General features: G+C 54.4%; 1 protein-coding gene across 2 annotated transcripts; it reads left to right on the plus strand.

The window, feature by feature from the left end:
• Positions 1-745: 745 nt before the first annotated feature.
• On the plus strand, positions 746-17078 carry Hspbp1 (HSPA (Hsp70) binding protein 1). 2 transcript variants are annotated; one of them, XM_058574769.1, is made up of 8 exons: positions 746-768; positions 1348-1646; positions 4155-4359; positions 5990-6214; positions 11831-11986; positions 12076-12172; positions 12595-12706; positions 16636-17078. In XM_058574769.1, exons 2-8 carry the CDS (start codon positions 1443-1445, stop codon positions 16708-16710), a joined length of 1074 nt encoding a protein of 357 aa, XP_058430752.1. In that variant the 5' UTR covers positions 746-768; positions 1348-1442; the 3' UTR covers positions 16711-17078. The 2 variants fall into 2 exon arrangements, with proteins under 2 accessions (XP_058430752.1, XP_046287045.1); XM_046431089.2 differs by lacking the exon at positions 746-768 and adding an exon at positions 862-1014.
• Positions 17079-18870: the final 1792 nt, after the last annotated feature.

The following is an 18870-nucleotide window of genomic DNA, read 5'->3' on the forward strand; positions in this document are numbered from 1 at the left end:
GCCCCAGGCAAACACCCTGCAGACCTAAGCCCCAAATTTGCTGCACGGAGGCCTAGGGCCTCCCTTCACCCTGGCTCCCTTGGCTCTCTGAATCCTGACGGAGGTTCTGGTGGCCTCCAGAATTTCCTCCTCTCTGCTTGGCAGGACTCAGATGAGTGCATGAGGGATGATAAGCGAGGTCCTCACTGCAGCCTCATTTGACAAATGGAGAGACTGAGTCCAGGAGAGAGGCCTAAGGCTGCACAAGTTGTATATTAGGGCTGAGATCCCAGGGCTACAGTAGTGGGGATAAAATCAGATTTGGGCATGCAGTGGTGCATGCCTGTATCCCAGCAACCCAGAAGGCGGAGGCCAGAAGACTGCCAAGTTTGAGGTCAGCCCCAGCTATTTAGAGAAGGCCTTGTCTCAAAATAAATAGAAAGGATTGGGAATGTGGTTCAGTGGTAGAGCGCTTGACTACCATGCACATGGTTCATGGTTCGATCCCCAGTACCTAAGGAAAAAAAAAAAAAAAAGTCTAGGCACCCACGCTCCTGAGGGGGAGGGACTAGGCAGCGCAAGCAGCGAGAGGGGGCGTGGCCTACTAGGGGGGCGGCCCAACCGGAGCAGCTGAAGCGCCAGGAGCTGAGGCGGGGCTTAACTGGGAGAGGCCGAAAGGCCTAGAACAGGGGAGGGGGAACATGGATGGGGGCTGGGCTCACGCCGGCGTGGGTGGAGTTTGCGATGAGGAGGCGGGGCTCGCTAAGGCGAGCGAGCTGAGTAGAAGAGGTGGGGCTAGTGGGAGGAGGGGCCATTCGGGGGGCGGGGCCGAGTGCGGTATCCGCCCCCAGCACTGGCTCTGAGCCAAGGGCAGGCGGCTTCAGCCTCACCTACCGCGCGAGGTTGGGTTGGGTGGGTGACTCAGGCACTTCCGGGAGGAACCGTGCGTATTTCCGGCCAAGATGGCGGCGCCCAGCAGAGTCAGGTGCGGGCGACTGTGTCTTTAGGCGCCGCGGGGGCTCGAGGCTCGGGAAGGTGAGATCTGCCCCGCTACGGCGACCCTCCTCGGAGAGGAGGGAAGAGTCCTGTTGCTAAGGAGAACGGAGGAGCAGCTTATTGCAATGGAGGCGGGATAGTTGGGTTGCTAAGAGACGGGGACGCACGTAGTGGAGATGGGGGAGGGGATTTGTTGTTAGGGAGAGTGGGTGGGGCTTGTTGCTATGGAAGAAGGAAGGGCTTATGACTTTGGGGAAGGGTCCAGTTGGTATGAAGGAAGGGAAGGGGGCTGTGGTTAACCCAGGTGTGGGCAGAGAGGTTTGAGGTCATGGGGGGACGCCGAGCTCCCCTAAAGTGCCGCCTTCTCTGCAGACCCCCAGGAATCGACCCATCAGGACGACCGAGCTGCCTCAGCGGTGACCACCTTCTCTCCCACAACATATTCTTCCCTCCTTCACAAACGGTCCATGGCAGACAAAGGCTCCGGGGGCAGTCGCCTCCCCCTGGCGCTGCCCGCAGCATCTCAGGGTTGTTCCTCAGGGGGCAGCGGCTCTTCAGCAGGGGGCTCGGGCAATCCCCGGCCCCCACGCAACCTCCAAGGCTTGCTGCAGATGGCCATCACGGCGGGCTCTGAGGAGCCAGATCCCCCTCCAGAACCCATGAGTGCGGAGGTAAAGTATTGGGACCCAAGAAGCTGGGGTGGGGGGCCTGGGAACAGAGGTGTCTTGGAAAGTGTGGCTTGGGGAACTAGTAGCTTGGGGTTTCCTGGATGGGGGCAGGATCCCAGACATGGAAGCATGGTAGGCTGTATTTGTGCTGCATAGAGTCATTGTAGAGGTCAGATGTCAAGTGTCTTAGGGAACAGATGCTTCTATTCCAGCACTGTTCTGGGAGGCAGAATAGCTTTCTGGGTTCAAACAAACACAAACAAACCAACAAAAAGGCCCTTTAGAACCAGACAAACCTGGATTCAACCTTGTCGGGCTGTGTGACCTTGGGTATTTTATTTAATCTTTCTGAGTCTCCAGATCTTCATTTATTTGCAGTGTTGATAAGGAGAAAAGGACTTCTCATTCTTTTTCTTTTGATACTGGGGATTGACCCCACGGGTGCTTAACCACTGAGCTACATCCCCCAAAAGGTCCTCAGCCCTTTCTTAATTTTTATTTTGAGACAAGGCCTTGCTAAGTTGCTGAGGTTGACATGGAACTTGGTATCCTCCTGCCTCAGTGTCCTGGGTCTCTGAGATCACAGCATGGTGCTTGGCTATAACCATACTCCTTAGGGGGGCTCAGAGTCCAGTATCAGTTGCCTGCACATCATGCCCTGTGCTTAGGCAGCACATCAGCTTGACTTCAGTCAGACTGTACCAGTTGCCAATGGTGTGACCTTGCCTTATATAAGTCACAACTTCTCTGTGCTTCTGTTTTCTTATCTGTGGATTGGGAATAATGGTAATACCTCATAGAGTTGTTTTGAAGATTGATAGCAACATTTATTGGATGTAGTATTTAATTGGCAATTACTGAATGGTGCTAATCCACTTATATATATCATGTCATCAAACCCTTAAAACAATGAAGTAGGAAACAAGCACAGAAAGGTTAGTTTGCTCAAGTTTATCTAGAACTGTGACTACAGAGCCCTCTTATGAGGACTTAACACGGGGCCTGGCAAAAAAAGAAAAAAAAAGTTTCCGTTGTTAACTCTCAGCTCTTGCTCCTTTGACCTAGCGGCAGGTTTGATCACACTGCCTCCAACAATTGTTCTTTAGGACGATGTAGTCTCCTGGTGTCCATCACTGGCCCCCACCCATCCTCTCCCTTGTTGATTCTTCCTTGTTTCCCACTTCTTAATAATGGAATGCACCAGGACCAGTCCTGAGATCTCTTTTCTTATCCATACTCTCTTCCTGCTTGTGTTGAGCCATAACTATGACAAGTCTCAAATTTATGTCTCAAAGCAGTGGCCCTCCACTAGGAGCAGTTTTATCCCCCCAGGGGACAATTGGCAGTGAGTAGAAACGTTCTTGGTTGTTAGAGCTGGAAGGAGGGTGCTGCTGGCATCTAGTGGTTGCAGGTCAGGGATGCCAGTGTGCAGAACAGTCCCCCCCCCCCCCCCCCACACACACACAGAATGATCACGCTCATCGTCAGTAGAGCCAAGTGGAGAAAGTCATCGGAGCCAGGTCTCCGATCTGAACTTCAGGCAGCCTTTTCTGTGTTCCACCTGGGTGTATAGACCACAGCCAGACCCACCAGGCTGGAAAGGGGGCTCTGTCGGTGCTGCACCCACTCTGAGTCTGCTGTTCTGCAGGCTGGCTGTCTCCTCCTAATTCCTTAGGACAAAAGCCCTGGGCTGGGCTGGGGCTCAGTGGTAGAGTGCTTGCCTAGCATGTTTGAGGCAATGGGCTTGATCCTCAGCACCACCTAAAAAAAATAAATATAGATACCACGTTCATCTGTGAATAAAAATAAAAAACAAAACACAAAACCTTGGGGTCATCCTGACTCCCTTCTCTCACCCCACATCTCGGCTCCTTCCGGTTTTCTTTTTTTATAATAAGTCTGGGGCCTGTTTCTCACCACTGCCTGGATCTCTACCTTAGCCTCCTGAGAATCTCCCCGCCCTGCCCTTCTGCCTCACTCTGTCTTTCTACTCCCTCTGCCCAGAGCCTCCCTGACCTTGTTCTCAGACCCCAGGTCTTCACGGACAGCCACAGGGCGAGGCTTGACCTGCTCCTGGGGTTCCCCCCCCCCCCCCCCCGCGTCTTCTGCATCTGCCCGCTCTGTTGGCTCCTGGCCACTCCCTCTGCCTGGAGTGTTCATCTCTGGTATCTGCCTGGCTCTTCTGTCGCCAGCCTTATGCACCACGGCCTGCCTAACCGTCACATCCAGTCTGCACCCCCCCAGTGGCCCACCTCCCTCTGCTCACCTCACCAGCGAGCGGTGCTTGTCTGTGTCACTGGGCCGCGCGCTGCGTGGTGGTTGTTTCCCCTGCAGGAGTGTCTGTCTGCTGGCTCAGGACCAAGTTCCTAGTGCCCAGAAAAGAGCCTAGGAATAAAACGATGCTCCACAGATATTTGTCACAGAGGGCAGTCAGCCTCCCAGTTGGCTGTTCCTAATACCGTCACTCCCTAACTAGCTATGGCTGTTTCCCTCTTCATCCTTGTCCTCCAGCGTCGTCAATGGCTGCAGGAGGCCATGTCAGCCGCCTTCCGAGGCCAGCGAGAGGAGGTGGAGCAGATGAAGAGCTGTCTCCGAGTGTTGTCCCAGCCCACGCCGCCCATGGCTGGTGAAGCTGAAATGGCTAATGACCAGCAGGAGCGCGAGGGGGCCCTGGAGCTGCTGGCTGACCTGTGTGAGAACATGGACAATGCTGCAGGTAACCCCTCATCCCCTACCAGTGCCTGTTGCCTCTGTCCACATCTCAGACAGCTCAGCCTCGTCACCATTTCTCTTGAGGACCGCACCACCAGCCCCACCCCAGCCTCTAGCCTCCCCTTCCAGCCACCAGGAGCAAGGCCCTTCTTGGACCCTATTAAGTCAGCCTGGTGGTGGCTTCTGTCCACTACTTGCCTAATGAGTCCTGAGACTCGTCATTTCTCTGTTGTATGCTGGGCATCCACGGCTACTTCCCAGAGTATGAGTGGGAAGGTGGTTTTGGGTGGAGTGGTCAGGTAAGGCCTCCTTGAGGGGCCATGTTTGATCGGAGACCTGAGAAGGTGAGTTGTGGGATTATCTGGAAAGAGCATTCCAGTGGCAGGGACAGCCAGGGCAAAGGTCATGAGGTGGGAATGTGCATCTCCTGTTCAGAGACTTAGGAAGGGGTCGGGAATGACATGGGCATGAGGCCTTGCAGACTGAGGTGCATGCTCTGGTCTTGTCCTAATATGGCTGAGCCCGTAAGCCCGAGCTGGTGGGTGCCGAGTCAGGGTTTGGGTTGGACTTCACTTCCACGGCTGCTTAGTGCAGACTGTGCTGCTTCGCGGCATGTGAGTTTGGTCCTGAGAGCTCTTGAAGCCCTGGGTACCTCCTGTGTCCATGGGCTCGTGAGGATGGGAGGTGGGAGCTGCATGGGACTCCATTTGCCTTGCTGCAGGTCTGGCAAACGTGCAGGGCAGGGGGTTCAGGTGTCTTACTTTGGATGTGGGAAGATGAGGTTTGGGAAGGCCTCCCTACTCCAGGTGTGGGAGCACATTCGGTGCTCTGGGTTTCCTGTTTCCCAGGCATAACTGGGCAGTGAACACTGTGCCCCCAGTCCACAGGACGGCTTTTGTGACTTTTGTCTGATTCGTCTTCCACTTGATTGGGAAATCTCTTGGGCAGCTGCCGCGTGCTAAGTGTGCGAGTCTCCAGGCACAGCAGCAGTGACCAGTAACCAAGGGAGAAATAGAGCTGCCGTCCCCTTTCCTCCTGGTCTGCTCTGCACGTGTGTGTGTGCATGTGAACTCTCTTTTTTCCTTTTCCTTTTATTACTGATACTGGGGATTGAACCAGGGCCTCATAGCTGCCAGGTAAGCACTCTACCACTGAGCCACATCCCCAGCCCTTTTTATTTTTTATTTGGAGACAGGGTCTTGCTGAGTTGGGCTTCACTGAGTTGCTGAGGCTGGCCCTGATTTGTGGTCCTCCTGCCCCAGCCTCCTGAACCCCTGGGACCACAGGTGTGGCCATTGTTTCTGGCCAGCTTTTCTCTTCCTTGATGTGGCTGGCTGTTTCCTGGGTAAAACCATGCAGTGCTGGTGAGGGTGGGCTGTGCAGAGTGTCCTCTCCCATATTCCTTGGCCTTACTTCCATTGAGGCAAAATCCACAGGACCGAAGTGGCCATTGGCAAGCAGTACGACTGCATGGTGTGTAGTGTGCTCACAGTGTCAGGCCATCACCTCCAAACGAGACCCCATGCCCATGTCCCGTCCCTGTATGCTGAGGTGTCGGGGTTAGCACACAACCTGTGAGTTCTGGGCTGCCACTCAGCCCAACCCTGACTTCTGCCTTCCTGTCTGTGGCACAGATTTCTGCCAGCTGTCAGGCATGCACCTGCTGGTGGGCCGGTACCTGGAGGCGGGGGCTGCAGGGCTGCGGTGGAGGGCGGCTCAGCTCATCGGCACATGCAGTCAGAATGTGGCGGCCATCCAAGAGCAGGTGCTGGGCCTCGGGGCCCTTCGCAAGCTGCTGCGGCTGCTGGACCGGGATGCCTGCGACACGGTACGCGTCAAGGCCCTCTTCGCCATTTCCTGTGAGTGTCCCAAGTGTCTGGGTGTGGGGTAGGGCTGGGGCCAGTGCTGTCCAGGCGGGGTCCCCACCAGGGGCAGAGGGAGGGGCATCTCCTTTTTCCTTTACTTCGTGTCTGTTGGGAGCATCGACCTCTCCTAGGTGACGCCAGCCATGCGGGATGGTGCTAGTGGACAGTGCTCTATTCCAGTTGAGTGCCTTGCACCCACGGTCTCAGCCCTGCTCTGTCCATGCCTGGGGCCAGTTCACTCTCCCTGGGACCATCCTGTGTGCCATGGGGTGTTGAGCCATGTCCCCGGCCACCACCCAGTGTGGCACTGCAGAGTCCCTGGGTGGAGACCCACGGCAGCTCTGCCTTTGACCCTGACGGGCTGTTTCCCAGGAACTGTGGTGCGGATGGAGGCTTGCCCAGGGTTTGTGCAGCTCCTACTGGCCCCAGCTCCTGGGTGACATGTTGTGGGGTGCTTGTTCCAGGCCGGGGTGACTGCTCAGGCCCCACACTCACCCCCTGAGTTAGGGACCACAGTGTCCCCTCCGCTCTGCACAGAGGAGGGTCCAGGGCAGGGAGGCCCTGGGAGGACACGGGGAGCAGGGCAGAGCCCAGCGGCATTGCTCTTGTGTTTCGGGGCCTGCGGGCTGCTCCAGGACCCCCGTGGACGGCCTTGTGTTTTTAATAGTTTTATTGGGATATAAGTCACATGCCACACGCTGTCCTGTTACGGTGTACAGTTTAGTCCCTCCCAGTGTGTTCACACGGTCGTGCAGCCCTGTCCATTTCCAGATCCTTCTCGTCACCAAGTGCGATCCTGTAGGTGTCAAACAGCCCTGTCCATCTCCCCCAGCCCTGTCCATCTCCCCCAGCCCTGTCCATCTCCCCCCAGCCCTGTCCACCTCCCCCCAGCCCTGTCCACCTCCCCCCAGCCCTGTCCATCTCCCCCCAGCCCGTGTCCACGTCTGTCTGCCTTACTCTCATGGCCTTGCGTCTCCTGGGCTTTCTGTGTGCACAGAATTGAGCGGCCTTTTGTGTTGGGGTCTTTGGGCACATGGCCATCCCTGCTGTAGTGTGTGCCACGCCGCTTTCCTTTTTATGGCTGAGTGACGTGCCCTGTGTGGGTGCAGCACGTCTGCTGCCCACCCAACTGCTGATGGGTGTCTGAGGCGTTTGAGTCCTTGGCTGTTGTGAGCGTGAACGTGGGTGTACCAGTCTGGACGTAAGTTTTTTCCCACTGGGGACGTCGGTGGGAGTGGGCTTGCTAGGTCACGTGGTGACTCCGTGTTTTTCTGCTCCTGGTCGGCTGTTTCTTAACTCTGGCAGCCGCACGTGATTATGGAAGTGGGGCGTGGGGAGGGCCCCCCACCCCTGTTCCTGAGCCCTGGTCTCCTGTCTGTTCCTGTGACATGGGCAGATGGCGCTGGGCAAAGAGACCAGGTGGGCAAAGAGACCAGGGAGAGGAGCTGGAGGGTCTGTAGGAAGGATGGCTGTGGTGGGGGTGGGAAGGAAGCATTCTAGCTGGGGAGGAGTCACACGGAGGGGCACTTGGAATGTCATGGCATAGACTAGGGAGGTGAGCGACAGACACGTCTTAGCTAGCTGTGGTGGTTACCCCTGTATTCATAGACTCCAAAGGCTGAGGCAGGAGGATTGCAAGTTCAAGGCCAGCCAGCAACTTAGTGAGGCCCTAAAGCAATTTAGCAAAGCCTTGTCTCAAAATAACAAAGGGCTGGGGAGGCTGGGTCTGGTGGCACACCTGTAATCTGAGCGGCTTGGGAGGCCGAGGCAGGAGGATCGCAAATTCAAAGCCAGCCTTCGCAAAAGCGAAGCACTAAGCAGCTCAGTGAGACCCTGTCTCTAAATAAAATACACAATACGTCTGGGGGTGTGGCTTAGGGGCCGAGTGCCCTGAGTTCAATCACTGGTACCAAAAAAGAAGTCATTAATTCAGTATTTAGAAGTCTGTGGGATAGTCACGTGGCTCATGGTTCAATAAGCTTGAAAGAATACACAGGAAAGTCCCTGCCCCAAGCCACCTGGTCCCTTTCTCAGAGGACACTGGCACACGTTTCTGCTCCCAGAGATCTTAGTGGATCTGTGAGCACATGTGTGTGAGATGTGTGCTGTGTGAATGAGGGTGTGCTGTGGGGTGTGGGGTGTGTGCTTCGTGGGGTGTGGGCTGTGTGGGGTGTGGGCTGTGTGGGGTGTGGGCTGTGTGGGGTGTGGGCTGTGTGGGGTGTGGGCTGTGTGGGGTGTGGGCTGCATGGGGTGTGGGCTGTGGGGGGGCTGTGGGGGATGTGTGCTGCATGGGGTGTGGGCTGTGGGGGGTGCTGTGTGCTGCGTGGGGTGTGGGCTGTGTGGGGGTTGCTGTGTGAGTGAGGGTGTGTTGTGTGTTGGGTGAGTGGGGTGGGGTTTGTGTTTGTGGGGTGCAGGTTGTGTGTCAGGTGAACCTGTATGGTGTGTGGCGTGAGGTGTGTGAGCACAGAGCTCAGAGCACACAGACGCACACACGCCTGTTTTCCTCCCGCCCGTTGGCATGTACCGGGTGGAGCGTTGTCCCCACTGTCTGGACCTTGAGTCACTCAGCAGCAGGGGCTTCGCATCTTTGCCCAGTCCGGGGGGCAGGGGAAGCCTGGGGCGCAGCCCCCTCCAGTCCTCCTTGCTTTTTGGTTGTGGGGAGCAGGGAGTCACCGAGCACCCTGCTGAGCTCTGGGCGGGTGGTGCCTCATTCCAGGCCACAGTGCCCTCTGAGACCAAGTGCTGGAGGCCAGCCTGCACGTGGCCCTGGTGGGCAGAGGTTTGGTGAAGGCTGCTGAGTGGCCTCACAGCGTGGCTGCGTCCCGAGAAGGTTGTCCTGTCAGGAGTTACGCTGCCATTTGTTTTGGAAGGAATTGACATACCCATTTTGAAGTGTGCAGTCCATGGGGCCTGCCCTTTCTTTGGTGGCTTTAGGGTGTGCCTACATGGTTGGCTTCTCTGCTGGGGGCTCCTCACGTGGGCCCTCCTGCTGTCCACGGTGGTGGCCTTGCAGTATTAGCCCCACCTGGGGGCCAGGTGGGGGTGTGCCTATGGGGCCGGGGAAGGGTGGGGAGCTTTGTGCTGGGGATTGAGTTGCATCCCCAGCTCTTTTTATTTTTTTAATATATATATTTTTGTTGTTGTAGGTGGACACAATGTCTTTATTTTGTTTTTATGTGGTGCTAAGGATCGAACCTGTTGCCTCATGCAGGCTAGGCGAGTGCTCTACCTCTTGAGCCACAACCCCAGCCCCTTTTTTAAGTTGTAAGTCAAGGTCTTGCTAAATTGCTGGGGCTGGCCTCAAGTAGCTGCAGGCTCACAGCAAAATGGAGTGGAAGGATCTGAGTTCCCAGGCCCGTCTCCCTCTTGGCCTCCCTCATGGCCAGCATGCCTGCGAATGTCCTGTAGCTGGCCCCCTGCAGCGCGCAGCTCCCACCCTCCCTGCTGGGTAGTGCTCACTTAGGCTCCTCCGCGGCCCAGTAGCTCCTTTCTCTTCAGTGCTGATAAGTGCGACTTGTAAAGAACTTTTGGTGCTGTAGCTTGAACCCAGGGGCATCTGGGTTCAAACTTGGGATCCTCCTGAGTTGCTGGAATTGCAGGCGTGTGCCACTGTACCAGGCTAGCAGTACCTCCTTTTGATTCTCACGACTGCCTCAGAAGTAGTAGCTCTGGGATTTCCGTTTTACAGATGAGGAGAGTGAGGCCCAGAGAGCCAGTCTGTAGAGCACGCATGGCCTTTATCCTGAGGACAGAGAGAGCTCTGGAGGCCTCTGAGCAAGAGGGGGCAGTCTGGCCTCCAGGGAGTCAGCTTCTGGCAGGTTCTAGGCCTGCAGGGACAGGAGCCACAGTCAGGCCACCAGGTACCTGCACACGGGGTGTCAGTGAGGAGCACAGCCCTGCATTTCAGTCCACTTAAGTGTGGAGTGAGACCCCCGAGGCGGTGCCCATGCTCAGGGAAAGGCAGCTGTGCAGCTTTGGTTCGTGTACCCCACGACAGCCTCTGGAAGTGCTGTGTCCAACCGAGTGGCTTGGGGGTAATGGGCACACCAGGCTGTGGGACAGTGGCGGGAGTGAGGAAGTCGTGCTTCTACCAGCGCCAGCGGGTGAATGGATAGCAAAAGGCGAGTCCATACAGGGGATGTCATGCAGCTACGAGAGGAAAGGAGGTGCACATGGGCCTGAAAACGTGCTGCGGGATAGAAGGCAGACACAGAGGTCACAGTGTGTAGAGTGTCCAGGTTGGGCAGACCATGGAGACAGAAGGGAGACGGAAGGGGATGCGTGGTTGCAGGCTTGGGGAGGGGAAATTGGGAATGACTGTTCATGGGGCGGCGTGTTGAAAGTGTTCTGGGTTAGGAGGTGGGCCTGGTGGCACAACCTGGTGAGTCTGCAGGAACCACTGAGCTGTAGGCTTTGAAACAGGGAACTGTGTGGGTTAGGAATTATACCTTCAAAGGTACTTCAAAGAAAGGTAGATGAGATGGATGGGGACGGTGGAGATGGTGGTAATGGTAATGGTGGAGATGGTGGAGGGGAGGGTGATGGTGGGGAGGGTGATGGTGGAGATGGTGGTGGGGAGGTTGATGGTGGTGGTGGTAGTGGTGGTGATGGTGGAGATGGTGGTAGTGGTGATGGTGGAGGTGGTGGAGGGGAGGGTGATGTGGAGATGGTGGTAGTGGTGATGGTGGAGATGGTGGTGGGGAGGTTGATAGTGGAGAATGGTGGTGGGGAGGGTGATGGAGGTGGTGATAGGAGGGTGATGATGGTGGTGATGGTGGAGATGGTGGTAGTGGTGATGGTGGAGGTGGTGGAGGGGAGGGTGATGGTGGTAATGGTGGTGGGGAGGGTGATGGTGGAGGTGGTGGTGGTGGTGATGGTGGAGGGGAGGGTGATGGTGTTACCGCTGTTGACCGGTGACGAGTTCTTGCTTCCCCAATGTTGAAGAATAACACCAAAGAAGCACGCCGAGGCAAGGTCAGAGTAGAAATTAGAAGTTTATTAAAGGACAGCAGAAAAGACTTCTCCCGGAGGAAGAAGGGGACCCAAGAGGTGGAATCCGTGGAAGGGATGTTGTCTCCCCTTTTTATAGTTCTTTCAGTGATGGAATGTAGGTGGGAAGGCCCGAGGGGTGGGACACAGGTGGGCCAAAGAAGTAATCTGGTCAGGAAGGACTTCTGAGTCAGCACCTTTTTGCTGGGGGCTGTTCATTAACATTTCTTTGAGGTGGACTTTGGCCTAGGGCCTTTTCGGGACTTCATTAACATTCCATGAGTTGTTCTGCGTTTCCCAGAATCATTGCCAGCATGGCCTCCATTTTAGATTTCACTAGGCATTAGACCCGATTTATCTAACTACACTGACTACCTAACTTTAAATCTGGCTTCAATGGTGGGAGGGTGATGGTGGAGATGGTGGTAGTGGGGATGGTGGGGGGGAGGGTGATGGTGGGGAGGGTGGTGGGGAGGGTGATGGTGGAGGTGGTGGTGGTGGTGATGGTGGAGATGGTGGTAGTGGGGATGGTGGAGGTGGTGGAGGGGAGGGTGATGGTGGTGGTGGTGGTGGTGGTGATGGTGGTGGAGGGGTGACTCTGACCTCAGGGCCGTCCCGCAGGCCTCGTCCGGGAGCAGGAGGCTGGGCTGCTGCAGTTCCTCCGCCTGGATGGCTTCTCTGTGCTGATGCGGGCCATGCAGCAGCAAGTGCAGAAGCTCAAGGTCAAGTCGGCATTCCTGCTGCAGAACCTGCTGGTGGGCCACCCTGAACACAAAGGTGGGTGGCCTCCTCAAGGGAGCGGACATTCTGGGGAGGGTGCAGGGTGATGTGGGGACTGTCCTTCTCACCCCGCAGCCCTTCCCTAGGCACCCTGTGCTCCATGGGGATGGTCCAGCAGCTGGTGGCCCTCGTGCGGACAGAGCACAGCCCCTTCCATGAGCACGTGCTTGGAGCCCTGTGCAGGTGTGTGGGGCCCTGGGAGACAGGCCACGTGGTTCCCCATGGAGCACCTTGGGCATCCAGCTTCCTCCCCACCTGGGACCCAGGACTTGGAACCTTTCCTGAGGGGGTGCCAGGAATTTGGGGTCAGAGAGCCCTAATTTCCTCACCCTGGGAGAGGGAAGTCTTCCCTGCCTGCTCCCAACAGCTGCGGCAGAGCTGCCAAGCGTCTGCAGAATGGAGGAGGGGAGCCATGTGAGGGGTTCGGGGTGACGGGGGAGTGTCTCTAGTCACCTAGCCTCTGAGACGATGTGGGACCAAGTGCCTTGTAGGGCAGCCACCTGCCTGGGCTCCCCTGGGGGGGTGGGGGGTGGGCAGCGTGCGTGGGGAACCTGGTCTGAGTGGCAGAGGGCTGTTCCTGAAAGCTGCTCCCTTGTCCCCTGTAGCCTGGTGACAGACTTCCCGCAGGGAGTGCGTGAGTGCCGGGAGCCCGAGCTGGGTCTGGAGGAGCTCCTCCGTCACCGCTGCCAGCTGCTGCAGCAGCACGAGGAGTACCAGGTGCGTGGGGTGGGCAGCGCTCCGCTGCTGGCTTGGCTCCCTCCCTCCCCGTCCACCTGCGTGCGTCCCTCCTCAGCCATTCTGTGGTGGTCACGGGCACCCTGTGTCCGTGCAGGGCAGCGAGGAGGAGGGATGGTGGGTTAAAGATTTTCATTAAATTGATAAGAAACAAGTGAACGATGAATAATTGTATTATTGATTAGATAGTGTAATTAAAAAGTGATAAGTAACCCATTAGATACTTAATTAACAGATAAGAAGTAATAATTCAGTAGATAAACGATGGGTCATTTAATAATTTAAGTCATTTAATAATTTTAGTGATTAATTCAGGGACCTGATTGGTAGGTGATGGATTCATGCTTACTGATGGTGCTTCAGCAGCCTGCCCGCCCCTGGGTTGTCCATTCCTCTGCTGGGCATGGAATAGGAGTGACCAGGAGAGGCCCGATACTCACCCTGGCTCTTTACCCTGACCTTGTCACAGGAAGCCGGAGACCTGCCTGGCTGGGCCTGGATTTCCAGTGTGAACCCCAGCCCCCTTTTACTTTCTTTTTAAAGGTTTTTTTTTTTTTTTTTTTTTTTTTTTTTTGTGGTGCTGGGGATTGAACCCAGGGCTTTGTGCATGCGAGGCAAGCGCTCTACCAACTGAGCCATATCCCCAGCCCTCTTTTTAAAGATTTTCAATAGCTTTCTTTCTTTATTTTGGTACTAGAGATTGAGCTCAGGGGTGCCTAACCATTGAGCCACATCCCCAGCTCTTTTTATGTTTTATTTTGAGATGGGGTCTCACTAAGTTTGCTTAGGGCCTTGCTATGTTGCTAAGGCTGGCCTTGAACTTTGATCCTCCTGCCTCAACCTCCCAAGCCACTGGGATTCAGGTGTTATCACAACACCTGCCTACTTTTAATAGATATCAAGAGATAGTTGGTGTATAATAAATGCACGTATCGAGAGTGTACTGCTGGGCTGACCTTCCTTCTCCATCTTCCACTGGTTAGGTGATAGGGAGCCTGTGTGCCAGACCTGGACAGACGCTGGTCCATGTCATGGGGCATAAGGGGCGGCAGGGGACAGGTCGTCACAGACACTGTGTGTATATGGGTGTGTGATGCACCATAGGGTTTAATATGAACTGTTCTATGTGATGTGACATCAGAGCTAGAAGAACAGTGAAGAAAACCAAACCACTGAGGGCAGAGACTGCTGTGTGCAGCGGTCAGATGTCCGGCTGCCGTCGCTGCCATAGCAAGCGGCCGTAGCGTCTTGGTTATTCCTTTTGTGGTGCTGGGGGTGGAACCCGGGTCTCACGAGTGCTAGGCAGGCAGGCGTCCCCTGAGCTACATTCCTAGCCCACGGGGTGTCTTTTCTCTTTCTGTTTTTGGTCCTGGTGACTGAACCCAGGGACACTTGTCACTGAGCTGTAGCATCCCATCTCTTTTTTTCTTATTTTGAGACACATTGCCCAGGCTGGCCTCAGACTTCCCATCCTCCTGCCTCAGCCTCCTCAGTCCCTGGGATTGCAGGTGTGCACCACTGTGCCCAGTCAGCGGAATGTCTTAAAATAAGTTCACTTTCTCAGGGGCTCTGGCGGCTCGGAGTCTAAAGCCACGGTGCCCGCAGCGCTGCGCTTTCTCTGGGGCCGGACCGCATTCTTCCTTGCTGGCCAGCTCTTGGTTGTTGCTGGCACTCAGAGAGTCCCTCGTGGTGGACGTATCAATCCCGCTCTCCTCTGTCTTCAGTGGCCTTCTTTCCTGGGGGTTCTGAACATCTTTCCAGATTTCTAGATATAAATCTGATTTTAATGTAATTCTGTCATTCAACATTCTCTAGTTGACTATCAGTCAGTCCTTTTTGGGGGGGGGGGCTGTGCTGAGTATGGAACCCAGGGCCTCACACATGCTGAATATAAGCTGTGCCATTGAGTGAACCCCTCCCTGCTGATGTTTAAAAGTTTTTTGTATTGCAGGTGGAATGAATACAGGGGTACTCTATTCACTTTTTTATTTTTTATTTTGAGACAATGTCTTGCTATTTTGCTGAGGCTGGCCTCAAACTTGTGACCCTCCTGCCTTAGCCTCCCATGTCACTGGGATTACAGGTGTGCGCCACTGTGCTAGGCTCCTGGTAATGGTTTTTGAACAGAATCTGTAGTTACATGATTCCAAACATCAAAACCAGAGGAGGGTAGACAGTGAGAGGCTCTTACCCACATCCTCAGCTGCCTGGGCCTCCTCCAGGTCCTTGTGTACCCTCCCTAAGATACTAGGCTCGCATCTAAGCAGAGGTGCACATAGTTCTTCTTTTCCTCTCTTTTGTGCACAATTAGCTCCTCATGACTGCAGTTGCTTCCTGTCCTGTTCTCTTCCCTAACGCCTCCCAGCATGCATTGCGCTTGGGTTCTTTCCTCGCTGGTGACAGCTGCAGGCTCTGCCTGGCTCCTCTGGGGTAGCTGTCCCCTAAGGGGTGTGCGGGTTCTTCTCGCTCCTGCTACCAACGCTGCTATAAGAATCATCTTTTATATACGTTATCTTGTACGTCTGCAGAACGCGTTTCAAGAAGGGAAAAGGCTGCCTCAAAGTCAGAACCCAGGAGTGCTGGGGGTGCAGCGCGGTGGTGTAGCGCTGCCCAGAACAGCCCGCCCCGGCCCCTGACAAAAAAGGAGGACAGTGGCTGCGGGTGTGCTTCAAGGATGGGGGTGCAGGCCGTGCTGTTGGCTGCTGCCAGGTTGTCCCCGGCCAGGCACTCGGCTCCCCGCCCGCCCGTGTGGCCCGCCTCAGGCTAACTGCGCAAAGTGATTTTTCCTTCCAGCTTGCATTTCTCCCAGGAGTGAAATTAGGCATTTTTTTTCTTGTGAACAATAATTATTCATATCCTTTGTTCATTTATTTATTGTCCATTTATCCACCATTGAGCTACATCCTTAACCCTTTTAATTTTATTAAATTAACTAATTATTAATTTTTTGGTACCACGGGTTGAACCCAGAGGCACTTAACCACTGAGCCACATCCCCATCCCTTTTTATTTTTTTTGAGACAATCTTTCTAAGTTTCTTAGGGCCTTGCTTAACTGCCTAGGCTGGCCTGGAACTTGTGATTCTCTTGCCTCAATCTCCTGAGTTGGGGGGGATTACAGTTGTGGGCCGCTGCCCTCAGCTTTATTTTTTATTTGAGACAGGGTCTCACTGAGTTACTGAGGGTCTTGCTAAGTTACTGAGGCTGGCCTCCAACTTGCCATCCTCCTGCCTCAGCCTCCCAAGGCACTGAGACTACAAGGGCAAGGCACTGCACCCAGCTGGGGAGTGGAGTTTTCATTCGATATTTTATTTTAAATATTTTTTTAGTTGTAGATGGACACAATACTTTTTATTTATTCATTCATTCATTCATTTATTATTTTTATGTGGTGCTGAGGATTGAACTCAGTGCCTCACACATGTGAGGCAAGCACTCTGCCACTGAGCCACAATCTCAGCCCTATGTCGAGTTTTTAAAAGTGTTTAAGCATTAAGTATGCCAGAACTTTGTCATATAAATCACAAACACTTTCTCCCCAACTTATTTTCTTTCATTTTTTTATCTGTAGTTTATCTGCCATGGAGGTCTTTTATCTTTTTTCCTGGTGTCTGGGGTTTGTATCTAGGGAAGGGATTTTGGGTATGGAGTGATGGGGTCAATCACTCTGGGGAGTCAGAGCGGCCTAAGGGTGCTGGTCTGAGAACCGACCGGTGTGGGGAGATCCCAGGTTCTAGCTCAGTAGTTCAGAAACCAGTGAGGAAAGAAAGCGAATCGTGGATCTGAGCTGTGGTCAGCAAAGCCTGGGTGGCTTCTCGGGTGGGCAGGAGTGGAGAGGACCTGCCCCTGCTACCATGCATGCTGGGCAGGGCCTGGCCTCTGCTCAGGTCTCCCTTCTCCCCCGCCATGCAGGAGGAGCTGGAGTTCTGTGAAAAGCTGATACAGACCTGTTTCTCCAGCCCTACCGATGACAGCATGGATCGGTGAAAGGAGGTGGCTTCTCACCCTTCTCCGCGGGAGCCCCAGGCCTCCTGCCTCCCTCCCTCCCACCCGAGGCACTGTAGCCTTGTCGAGCCTGGGCCTGGGGCATGCCAGGCTGTCTCTGGGCTGCCCCCTGGAGGGGTCCAAGAAAGGCTTTGGCTCCTGGGACCCCCACCTCCCGTGCTTGCTCACCCTCAGCCCCTTTCTCATGTCTGCACTATTCTTCCAATAAAGGTGTTTCTCCTCCTCCCCCTTCACTGCCACCTTTGTCACCTCCTTTAAAGGGTGCTTGGGGGAGGGCAGGAGAGGCATGAGCTTGGGGAGACTTGGGGAGCCACTGGAGAGATAATAAAGGTGTTGCTGTTTGACCTGCAGAGCTGGCTGTTGTCTTTCCATCTCTGGCGTCTCTTCGGAGAGAACGTGGGGAACATCTGTGTTTTGGGGTTACCAACATCTCTGGTCTCCTTAGTGAGATTAGAGGTTCTAAGGTAGAAGCCACTCTTTCTCAGCATGCCTTGCCGTAGGCCAGTCATGGGACCTCACCTCCTCCAGTCAGAACCCATGGGAAGTCTCGCAGTGGGAGCTAGCGATGGAGGAGGCCCTGCCCAGGGTACATGCTGGCCACAGTGAGTAGAGGCACCTGGCTTGAGAGAGGGTGAGCAGAGGTTGTGCCCCTAGTATCTGAGCTGGATGCTGGTAACAGTGGCTGCTGCATCCCAGGAGCAGGCTTGAGCTTGGACACAGGCTTTGATTTGACTGCAACTCACAACGCCTGTCTCTGGAGCCTCTCAGAGATTTGAGGGGAACCTCTTTATCCCCTTTAATCAGTTCCTTTTCTATTTAGCTAAAGGAAGATTTGTCATTTGCAACCAAGAGTTCTTGACTGATGCTGTTTTTCAATAAAGTCAGTTGAGCCCAGGGCGGTTAATCCTCAGATAAGTTCAGCAGGCAGGAATCAAACCTGGGTTTATCCCAAGGCTGTGGTGCTTCTCTGTGTCCGGGTTTCCCTGCTCCATGTGACTCATTGCTCTCATATAGATTGTACCTGTACATCAGGAATTTTTTAGTCAATTTTGGATTTGGGGCAATTATTTTCACCTCTTTTGCCAAATTCAGGATGGAGAGGTAGCTGCAGGATCTGAGAACTGAGGGTCAAATGTCACCTTTATGACTGTTAGAACCATTTGAAAAATTGGTCTCAGTCTTGCTGTTCCTTCACCTCATTAGACAAGCATCCCCAGCTTCCTGCAGGGGGTCTCCTCTTGGGTGATCAGGACCAGGCCAGAGCACAGCGTGCTGTGCTGTGGGCAAACTGGCTGCATGTGGGAGGAGCCCAGGGCTGAGCAATGATGCCCATGGGATCAGGTGAATCATTCCGCATCCTCCAAAGGGGTGGAGAGGTCAGAGAGAGACGATACTAAGTAAGTTCCTTTGTGTGGATATGTGAACTGTGGGAAACGAGTGTGTCCACCGTGCACTCGAAGATGTTCCAATCCTATTACCACAACAGCATCATCTGTGATTTCTGCCCAGGTAGAGACAGATTCAGTCCCTAGCCATTGCAGCTCTTGAGATTCTTGAGGACTGTGTGCTTCTCACCATCTATTTGGTGGTTGAATATGATGGTTCTCCTGCCCGTCAGTTCCTGACACTGTGTTGAAACAGTGTGACAACTATGCCATATTGTGGGGGGAAAAAAGGAGCCAAATTCTGGGTTGCTGGGTCAAAGACAGGATGCCAACATAGAAGAAAAGCAGCAGCAGGAATGCCTCCCTGTGATGGTTGACTTTAAATGCCAACGTGACTGGGCTACGGGATTCCCAGCTCATATAACAATTTCTGGATGTGACTTAGAGGGTGTTTCTGGAAGACATTAGTGTTTGAACAGTAAACTAAGTAAAGAAGACTTCTCACCAGTGTGAGGGGACATCACATAATCCATTTACTGTTAGCTGGACCATCTGTCTAATGCCTTTGGACATCATGCTGGCCGGTTTTGGACTCAGACTCAGACTGGGACTTAGACTATTGGCTCCCCTGATTTTCCAGTCTTCAGACTTGGTCTGGTACCATACCTCCAGCATTCCTGGGCCGCCTCCAAAATCATGTAGGTCAATCTCTCATAACCACGTTTTGTGCATGTGATGCTAGGGATCAAACTTGGGA

The sequence above is a fragment of the Marmota monax genome, unplaced genomic scaffold, assembly GCF_021218885.2.
Source record: "Marmota monax isolate L192 unplaced genomic scaffold, Marmota_monax_Labrador192_F-V1.1 WCK01_AAM20220418_F8-fsc00215, whole genome shotgun sequence".
NCBI classification, from domain to species: Eukaryota; Metazoa; Chordata; class Mammalia; order Rodentia; family Sciuridae; genus Marmota; species Marmota monax.

Bases quoted from the DNA above. Each gene is read 5' to 3' on its own strand.
- Hspbp1 (XM_058574769.1), top strand. From the start codon at position 1,443: ATGGCAGACAAAGGCTCCGGGGGCAGTCGCCTCCCCCTGGCGCTGCCC. The intron at 6,215-11,830 runs GTGAGTGTCCCA...GCCGTCCCGCAG, and splicing joins GGCCCTCTTCGCCATTTCCT to GCCTCGTCCGGGAGCAGGAG. The intron at 11,987-12,075 runs GTGGGTGGCCTC...GCCCTTCCCTAG, and splicing joins GGGCCACCCTGAACACAAAG to GCACCCTGTGCTCCATGGGG.